We start from the raw sequence: 10582 nt of genomic DNA on the forward strand, positions 1-10582 counted from the left end.
AGAGAGATGATAAAATATGAAACCTGTTCTCTAAAAAACTGAAACCTGGTGAGGAATTAATGGTGTTTTTCTGATTCCCCCACTCCAGATCATCCAGATCGCTTCCATGCCTGTTGTGCAGACCAACGTCCACCCTAGCGGTGCAGCAACAGTACATCCTGGGAGCCCCTATCCTGTTTCCATGGCAACGGTGATGACTCCCGGTGCTGCGCCCCCACAGACCGTTCTCCTGACCTCTCCACCCACCAGGTCAGTAACACAGGCCTAACACCTGAAAGACAAGCAAAACGTGCCCTGACTAAACTTTACTGGACTAATGAGTGAGCTGGTCAGAAAGGACTCAGAGACACTGGAGTTCAACAACTTTAAAAGATGCTGTCAGATATTGATTTTAGCTGGGTCATGCCATCGCTTAATGTGCTGCAAATGCAGATAAAGAAAGTCAACACTTTGAGCACGATTTAATTCTCCATTATCCCTTGCAGCCATGTGAACTATGACACCAACTATAAAAAGCCTTACACTTTGCAAAAGAGAACTGCTACATACGGAGAAGTTTCTGAAAGTTTCTTTAAAGCTGGAATCATGACTGAGTATTTTATAGACAGTAAACAAATTTACACCCAACATTTAAACCATATTTATTAAAACAAACCCAATAGTTATCTGATCCAGCTGCAAATAAATATTTTCTTCATATAGACTGTACAGGGGATGAATTTTGACTTACGTTTTAAGTACTGTTAGCGTCTTAAGTTATGTAACTACACAACTAACGATACAACTAATGAGACAGCAAGCAGCTAACTGATCCAATTTTAGAGCCTTCTGGAGAATTTTAGTGCATTTATGCAACACATCACATGGTTTGCTGTGCAATTAATTATACTAACAGACTGTGTGAGTTAGCTTTGGTGAGTTAAATTCTAGTATGCTGTTAGTCTGTTAGCAGATATGTGTCTGTGCATTGCAACCATACAGTTCATGGATGCAACTGTCTATTCAGTTACTTAGCTCTCCACTCGCTTGTCTTGTAAAACAATAACAGGGCTAGAAAACAGCATGGGAAAGGCAGGATAAGAGGGCATGAACACAGTCTGACAAAAAACAGACACGTTAAATATACACAGAGGGCTGACTGGGTAGCAAAGCAAAGGTGAAAGCAGTTAAGAAAGGCAAGTCAGACAATCAGGAAAGGAGGGAAAAGTAACAAAGGCAGGAAGTTAGATTGCATTAAAACACATGACTAGATTGCATTAAAACACACGACTAGATTGCATTAAAACACACGACTAACCTAACTTTCAGAGTAAAATAGGCCGATTACTCACTGGCAAACATGAAGTCAAAGTCAGATAACGCAGAAGGAACTAGAAAACACAAAACCGACAAATTAGGACCATGATGGCGGTGGCTACGACCGTCTTTTACGTACACTAATCATTTTATTATTATTTTATATATTTTTTCTGGTCACTACTGATATGGCTTTTTTCTCGTCCAGGATCACGTATGTTCAGTCAGGTCCAGGTGTCACCACGGCAACGCACCAGCAGGGTCCACAACCCCCTGGTCCTGCATATCTCCAGTCTTCTCTGGCAACCCTGGGCTTCACCGCCATCGCCCCAGCTCCACAAACCCTGGTTCAGCCAGTCGTTGGTCAGCCTCCGCTACTCGCCCCAGCTCAGCCTCTAAGCTGTCAATCACAGAGCTCTCCGGGACAGACAGCGGGCACCACCGGTCGTCAGGTAAAAAGAGATTTGCACAGTATCAAATATCACTACAGTGTAGAGGTGTGAGAGAGAAAGTAATGATAAAGATGTGAAAACAATTACAAAATCAGTCTTCATGTACATGTTTAAGTACCAGACTTCTTCTAAAACAGACCCCAGACAGTTCAAAGTGACTGTCTCACCTGCTGAAGGAGTTCAGGGTGGTAACGCCCTCCTGTTTGTACTCTACATCCATGACTGCATTCTCAAACATGTCGCCATCATTGAATGCATTAGAATTCATATTAGAGAGGAAAATCAATAATTACTCAGTGTGGTGCACAGAGAACAAGATGCACACTGTAGGCTTTGTAGCCCCTGTTTTGGATGAATTCCCACCATCTCTCTCGGCAAAGTCTAAGTCACCACAATCATTAATCCCATATTTGGACGTGGCTGTTAATTTTAGAGAAAGAGAGGCCTTATTCTAACTGGAAACATCACAAACCAGTATGAGATGTGGATTTCCAAAGATCAAAAGGCTCAGCGGGTGAATAAACCCACCCAAAACATCACAACATCACTGGGATCAGTGAACCAAAAAAAGAAACTGTCCAACCTGCTGCCATCTGTCAAGCAACACAGAAATAAAGTAAAAATAACTATATTAACCCAACTTAAGTAATTACTAATTTATTTTATTAAAATGCTAATAAAAAAAAGTACTTCTGTAACTCGAGGCTGTAGCTTACTTATACCACTTTGTGTTGCCGTCAAAGTCACTGCTATCTTTTGGTTTTTCTTTTTAAAACACACACTACAGACTAGTTTTCCTCACTCGCCAGTGGAATATGAAATAGTTAAACGTCATCCGAGCACAAAACAAAACAAACACACAGTAATCAGCCTCAACACTAAGCCCACTGACAGGTGAAGTGAATTAGATCATCTGGTTACAATGTGATGGTCTTCTGGGAAACCTCGTGTTCTGGCACAGTCCACAAAATCTTCCCCATCAAGCATCAAAACAAGCTGGACATACAGATCCCAAAAGTATCGTTGCCATTGTCCAGGAGTTCACGGGACGCCAGCAAGGACCCGGTGCAGGGAGGGGTCAGACCTGTTTTTGGCAGCATCGGGTGGAGTGTCTTTTCAAACACTGTTGTTGTTCACTTCAGTCTATTTCACCCGATGACATGCCTGGTTTCCTGTTTCCTTCTTCAGGTACTAACTGCCATCTACCCTGCACCACCCGTTGCTCTGCCCACTGGTGTGGTCTCAGTGACGCCTGTGCCGCCTGCAGGGGCGGCTCCAGCTCAGGACGTGGCGAACCCTCCCTCTCCGCTCGCTGTAGGGCTGCAGGGTTCAGCGGTGGCGACCCCTCACCCTGGCATGGGAACAGAGGTGGAGGTGAAGCACGAGAGCCAGCTGGATGCTCAGAGTGACGCTCAGGGGTTGTCGAGCTGTGTCACCAGCTCCTCGATGGGCACCTGTACAAGCAGCATCATCGCAGGTAACGGTCCACTGATTTAGAACACTGGTGGATTTATTTGTACTTATCTTATAGTGTAGTGTGGGCTTCATCAGACGTCCACTTCTAAAGGAAAATTACAGCAATGTGCAAGTTTTTTAACTGGATAAGTAATTTGGTAAAAATGATCTATTTTGTGTTTTAGTGAAAAAAGAGGAGGACACCACTTTGCGCATCAAAGAAGAAAATTTGAGGGATGGATATGAGAGAGAGAGACAAAGTGAGATGGACGACGAGCGAGAGAGCTGTGAAAAGAAGCGAGGCAGAGAGACGGAGAGAGAGGAGCTCAGCACGGGCAACAGCAGCAAAGAGGTGAACAAAGCCGCATGGGGCCTTCACTCATACTATAATAATACTTTTTATATCTGAAGTTTTTATCTGTTTACCATATGTTTCTCCGAGTGAATCAGAATCAAATCAAAAAATATCTGTGAACGATACAGATTCTTTTTCAGAACTTGTGTGAAGTGATTTTGGAGGTTTTCACAACAAATCACAATTTTGAAATACAATTAAGAGATTTTTGAACAACCACAGATCAAATCATGGTAGTCGAGATAAAGTGATCATTTTTTACATTTCACTTTTCTCCCACGAACCGAGTTCCCCGTCCTGAAAGGTCATGCCAGCTCCAGATGCTGCCTTCATCTACCACTATAAAATTAAAAGGAGGACTGGTGATATTTCAAACAACATATAGACAGATGCGCCTTGAGATTTTGGCTCGCCCTTCAGTGTGCATTGGGAGTGTCTGTAAGTCATTCACTTAGAGGAAGTAAAATGTTTCGACATTTGAGCCTGAGAGAGAATCAAAACTGTTGCAGCTGCTTTTGTCTCTGAATTGCATCAAGTGTCCGTCATGCAGTCTAATTCCAGCAGCTCTCCTCTGTCATCCTGCCCCCCGTCCTCCACCACAGACATCCTGCAGTGGAGGTGTGAGCCAACAGAGACCTCTGCTTGCCCACACAAGGCATCCACACATCAAACCTTTTTATTTTTTTATTCGAGTTACGTTTAAAGTTCTTTGAACTTTAAACCTTAAGTTATTACAATTATTACAATTATTGGCCAAAATCATTCTGCGTTCACAGGAGAGTTTAAAAAGCTCCTCATGTCCTCAGAAACAACCACACAAACAGTGCAACCTTTAACAGATGAAAACCTCTCACTCTGTTCCCAGGCTGGACCTCGTTCCCCACCTCCACCACTACCCTCAGGTTTGGACCCCCCTCCTCCTCCACCTGTAGAAAGAGATCCTCCCTCTTCCTCAAAGAAGACCAAGTTTCGGCCCCCGCCACTCAAAAAGACGCCTGACTCTCATGACAAGTAAGTGGGCTGATAAACCTTTATGTCAGAGGACTCCTGAGATTCTAACGTTGCTTCTTATATTTTCTACAACTGTGTGGGTTTGTTGGTTTAAGCAACCTCAGATTCGGACTGTATAAACTGATGTGAAACAGGTAAGTATGCATTTTAATGAAGCCAGATTCCATCTCTGGCTGCAAGAAAAGCTTTTATTAAAGTCCAGATCTGCTCTCGCCGTGGTCAGACTGAAGTTTCATAGAATCGTTGCCAAATCAGAGAAAAATAAGCCAAGTCTGCCAGCTCTTTCTGGCTTTCTGGTCTTGGTAAAAATAAAAAAAATAAAAAGACTTCCTTTCATTTTAACAGTTTACATATTTTCAAGCTGAGAGAGCGCATACAACAGGAATGAATCTTATGTAATTTTGGCAGCTTGAAGGGAAACTAGCAGCACCCTGGACAGGACTCCATTTGTTGACTTTATTAATGAGCACTTGTTTTAAAGCGTAGTGGCATCCAGGTCTGTTTTTAGTGCACGGCCAAACCTCCAACTTTCTAAGATTATGGTGGAAACTCTGTTTACTGAATGTGAGTGGGCAGAGTGCTTACTCTTGATGTTCTTTATTTAGATGGTAGGAAAGTAGCATGGAAGCCGCAGAGGCGAGAAAGTCACGGCAGAACTCGGCCTTAAGGAATGCGAATACATTCAGAAGTCGTCCCTTGATACTTGAACCACCGCACAACTGGACTGTGTTTGTGTGTGCAGGCTCCTCTCGGAGACGTACTTTGAGGAACGCTTTGCTGAGCTGCCAGAGTTTAACCCAGAGGAGGTCCTTCCCTCGCCCACTCTGCAGAGTCTGGCCACCTCACCGAGAGCAATCCTGACCAGCTACCGCAAGAAGAGACGCAACTCCACGGGTACGAGTCAGAAATTCAGAGATGACTCCAAACTTTAGATCTGAACAACTGATATCCTGTGGAACAAAATCTCCACATTCAAAGTCTCTGTTCTTCCTCTTTTCCTTTGCTTGCCTTTCATTATTCCTCACGCGTCCGTCTCCCTCCAGACCTTGAGCTGACTGGGGAAGACCCGAGCTCCCCGAGGAGAAAGACTCGTCGCCTGTCCAGCTGCAGCTCAGAGCCCAACACCCCCAAGAGCGCCGCCAAGTGTGAGGGAGACATATTTACCTTCGACAGAGCAGGTATGATGTGTTCGGCACCTACAACCTATCGAGAGATGCCGAGATGGCCTGACGCTGGTCTGATGGACCTTTCTGTGAAACCAGGTCCAGAAGGCGAGGTTCCCCCGGGAGAATTGGACAGGGTTTCGTACTCGTCTCTGCGCAGAACACTGGATCAGCGTCGGGCCCTCGTCATGCAGCTGTTTCATGACCATGGCTTCTTCCCCTCAGGTAAGCTAACAGTAGATAAGACATGACGTCACAGGAGAAGCAACAAACTAAAGCTAGAATCATTATGTAGTGCAAACCTGTTAATAACAAAAGCAGTAATGATGAAAATATGTCACAGCTGTGTGCTTCCACCAACAACTTAAAAAGCAAAATCACTGTCAGACTGAAGCAAGGAAAGAAGAATTTGCATTTTTCAAATTATTATTTAATTATTTATTTAAGTGGGAGTTTCCATCGCTATTTTTTCAAGAAAGATGTTTACAAAAACACAGACAACACAGTACAGACACTTAATACAAAGAAATACACCAGACTTCAGAATAATCAGATAAATTACAGTCCAAATAAATATAATCCTTTAAAACGCTGTAATGAAATAAGAAAATGTAGCTTCATACATTTTCTTATTTCTTAGCTCGTCCCATTCGCAGGCAGCAGAGCATTTTAATGTGTCTATCAGAGGTCTACCTAATGTTAAAATGTCCTGTGAATGGACTTTGGTATGCTATTTAAACATCACAACAAGGGTGCGGAGGTAGACCTTCCCACTTTTTTATAAAAGATACAATGATGAGTGAGAAAAGCAGCAGTCTGTGACGAAGAGAATCGAGGGGCTTTCAAAGTGCACAAATGACATAAACATAATTTCCTTCTCACTCTCCTCTCTCCAGCTCAGGCCACAGCTGCCTTCCAGGCGCGCTACTCAGACACGTTTCCCAACAAGGTGTGCCTGCAGCTGAAAATCCGCGAAGTCCGTCAAAAGATCATGCAGACGGCCACGCCAGGAGCCCTCGAGCCCGGAGCGTTGGCCGAAGCCAGCCCCGCCTCTTCCCACAGCTCCTCTTTTAATCAATCAACCCGGGAGGATGCAGGGGTGGAGCAGCAGGGAGACAAAGGGCGGAGCCCCGAGGAGCCGAAAAGCGAAGGATCGTAAGCTGGAGAGGGCGACGGAGCAGAAGAATGGAGGAAAGACAAAGAGGGAGAGAGAGGAGTGCGTTAACCAGTGAGGTCCTATCTACTGGCGCTAATCTCCATCAGACCTGGGCAGAAATGTGGAATGTGGTCACAAATAATTCAAACTACTCAAGGCGCGCTTGGATCATCTAATCAGACCTTTAAAAAAAAAAATCAAAAAGCCTCAAATATGGTCAAATCACATGCAAGTCACGATGAGTCAAGTGCTTCTTGTATTGTTTTCGCTGTTTATTTTCCAAGTATCCAGAATGTCTTTAGTTAACCCTTTTGCCCGGGTCTGCTCTCAGCACATTTGTACAGTAGTTTGTAGTTTGACACACAAACTCTATCTCTCTGGCAAACACACACATGCGTACAGACACACACACCAGCCCTGGTGCATATGTAATCTCCAGCATGCACATGATCCCACAGAAACACGCATACACGCTTAACAATCAGACTGTTACTCTTGGTTGGCAGCCCCCAGGAGTTGCTACCAAGGACCACGACACACAAAGGCACTTTGTCACTTATTGTGCAGATGCAGTTTGCTGTTGCCAGCCAGCCAGCCCTCAGATGCCATTGACTTGACCTCTTTCTCGTCCTCCCACTCCTCAGCACAGTGGTCAGGACATAAAAACACAACCCCAACGACCTCCACTGATATTTCACAGCCCCTCGATGCTGCAAGACAGACAGCACACACACATACACAGTACACACACACAAACACGCGTCCGTACAGCGTGAGTACACAAACACAGTCAAACACCACCACCAACCCCGCCCCTTGGTCTGACCAAGCCATCGGCCTGCACAGTTTTTAGTGATTGTAGTGAGAAGAGAAACTGAAAGCATGAAATTTTATTCGCTCCTGAAAAGAAAAACAAAACAAACAAATAAAAACAAGAAGGCAGGAGTCGTGATGTAGTGTGACCAATCTTTGCACCTTCAGTTTATTGCCATTATGAAAGACTCGAGTCCTTGCTGGCGGGAGCTGATGATCTATATGTCTGTATGTCTGCCGGGGGTCATGACCCCCAAAACCTGTGCGAACAGGCACCATAAAGAGATTATGTAAAGAGACTTTTAGGTTGTGAGGCTTTGAAGAATCAACGTTAAACTCGACACCGACCAGCTCCCAACAGAGCACGGAGAAAAAGGGCGGGAGAAGGAAAAACTGGATGCAAGATTCATATTCCAACGATGGGAAGACGTGATAGCGGTGAATACGGACAACATGACGAGAACCAAACTTCTCTGAATCTCCCCCCTCCCTCCCCCCATGGATATGATGTTGCTTTCTCTCATTATCGTGGAAATAACCAGTTTTAACGTGGCCTGTTTTTCTCTCTCGTGGCTCTATTGTGTTTCTTCTCCAGCATAAAAAAATAATAACAACAACAACAACAAAACTCTGGACAAATAAGGGGACAAAAATCAGCGTGTGCCCCGTCTCTCCCCTCCCTCCCCTCCCTCTACGATTTCTCACCAGACACAGAAGCGGGGGAGCAGGGGCGTTTGTCGTTTTGTAAAACGTTGAAATCAGGTGTTTGCACAATTTGTGCGGCCCTCTCCGTCTGGGGGCCGCCACAAGTTAAATCAGGAAAGTATTGTTTTTAGAGATTGTTTTAGTAGTTAAAAAATAATAACTTGTTCCTTATGTTATCAATCACCCTTTTCCTCCTTCCCTGCTTTCCTCCTCAGCCCTCTCTCTCTCCTTCTCCCCCCTTTACTGCTCTCCTCCCTCCGACCCTCAAGTGTTGTCTGAAAGTGCCCTTAAGCACTGGTCCCGGGTCAAGCGCTATGTAGCTCAGGATGGTTCTGGTTAGGGTTAGTTCAGGGAAAGCGGATCCTAGACCAGCACTGGAGGGCAGTCTCCGGAGCCCTCCCCTTGTCCCTCTCTTCTCGACACTTTATCCTTTCCCATCAAATGGTGCAATAGGACTTTTTTTTTTTTAAATGGGTGGGTTATTTTTTTTTTTTTTTCGGGGCAAGGCTCTGTGCCATAGATATTAAACCCAGTCAGACAGTGAGAGGGATGAGCTGTTGTCTATAAATATGGTATAAAAGAAAACAAAAAAGAATCACGCAATTATTGTTCTTGTTGAAGCGATAGAAAGTATAACTTACTAAAAGTCAAAGACAATTTTTAAATAGCACTTTTTGGCTCTTTGCTTCTCGAGTGAAGAGTGGGGGTAGTTATTATTATTATGGGTATCTCTATAATTTCTCTGTATACAGTTGGATGTGTGAAAAACAAATATATATACCGGTATTTCCATATATGTGCATTTAGGTCTGTGTTTGGGTGTTGTGTGTATGTTTTGGCACATGCAGGTAGCGTGTTATCACGACCAACCTCTCGTTCTTTCACCACACAGCAACATTATCAATAGTATATTTTTCATTGTATCTACATTCTATATTCTACTCTAGAGACAGTATTTTTATAGTCACCATGACTATTTTGTCTGCCATCTTGACTGTTATCAAACCCAGTTGATTCAGGATATATGTGAAATATATATATATATATCTATATATATAGATATGTAGATATATCTATATATATATATATAAATACACACAGGTAAGAAGAAGACTATCAATTCACATTACTTCGGGGTTAGGGCTGTAAAGTGTCTGTCTGCATGCATGTGCAATCACATGCACGCGTGCACACACCCACACAGACATATGTGCATACACACACGTATGCGTGTACACTGTATGATTGTGCTTAAAAATAAACTGTCCTTACTTTGGAGAAGGAAATTTTAGGATGAGCGATGTGAGTGTTATCTCATAAGCAGGCATGTTGACCATGTGCAATATTTCTAAACAACAAAAAAAGACTAAATATTGAAAATATTAAAGTTCTAACACAACCTCTTATGTGCTTGCATTTATTTCATGTCCCTGCATTTCTTGAGTCTTTTATAATGTCGTGTGTCTTATTTGTGAATCTGTGTCGGTGGGAGATGAATCTCTGCAAAAATCATAATGGCAGCAAAATCCCAAAATCCCTGGAACATACAGTGTGTGCTTCTCCAGCTGGCCTTTATCGAGCATATCAGTGTTGAAAGTGCTTATTGGATTAGAGCAGCCTTTGAGATTCAGGTCATATTGGGCGAGAAGCTGGGTTAAGTTAAGGAGACCTGGTCAAAGAGCTTTCAGTACAGTAAAACAGATGCTCTGTGGGAAGCTGGAGATAACACCTGGCTGCCCACTTCTGAACCCTGAATAAATCCATTGGCCTTCATTAGTTCTTTTTTTGTTTTTTGTTTACCCAAGCAAGACATAACACCAAAGGCATGAAATAAAATGGAAAAAATACATTTAATTTAAAGGATATGCTGTTAAAGATTTAAACGGCACAGCAGTGTTGAACCTCACAGTGATCGGTCATTGAGTTTTATTTGTATTTCCAATATTTATGTTACTTTTATTACATTTTTACAAAGAGAAAAATTAATATAAGAGTCCAGGCTGTAATATGAACTAAAGTAAAAGGGTGTGAGTTATTTCCGAGAAAAAAAGCTAAATTCTGTGATGTATCTTGAATTTTTTGTTGCTTTTCTACAAATGTTATAGTTTTAAATTTAAATTTAACTGTAGCTGCGGCTCTTTCTGGCCTACATCCCTCCTGTTAATCCAGTTGAAAT

The 10582-nt window shown here is 43.2% G+C and overlaps 1 protein-coding gene across 6 annotated transcripts in view; it reads left to right on the forward strand.

Moving 5' to 3' along the window:
* Positions 1-9805, forward strand: part of cica (capicua transcriptional repressor a) — a 62479-nt gene extending 52674 nt beyond the window's left edge. For all 6 annotated transcript variants that reach the window (XM_026155875.1, XM_026155876.1, XM_026155874.1 and 3 more), the window contains 9 exons: positions 89-249; positions 1505-1748; positions 2937-3225; positions 3389-3555; positions 4424-4569; positions 5312-5463; positions 5613-5747; positions 5832-5957; positions 6629-9805. In XM_026155875.1, coding sequence (XP_026011660.1) covers positions 89-249; positions 1505-1748; positions 2937-3225; positions 3389-3555; positions 4424-4569; positions 5312-5463; positions 5613-5747; positions 5832-5957; positions 6629-6891 — 1683 coding nt within the window. In that variant the 3' untranslated portion in view covers positions 6892-9805. The remainder of the gene's footprint in view (positions 1-88; positions 250-1504; positions 1749-2936; positions 3226-3388; positions 3556-4423; positions 4570-5311; positions 5464-5612; positions 5748-5831; positions 5958-6628) is intronic.
* The last annotated feature ends 777 nt before the right edge of the window (positions 9806-10582 follow it).

This window comes from Astatotilapia calliptera, chromosome 22 (assembly GCF_900246225.1).
Source record: "Astatotilapia calliptera chromosome 22, fAstCal1.2, whole genome shotgun sequence".
Classification (NCBI taxonomy): domain Eukaryota; kingdom Metazoa; phylum Chordata; class Actinopteri; order Cichliformes; family Cichlidae; genus Astatotilapia; species Astatotilapia calliptera.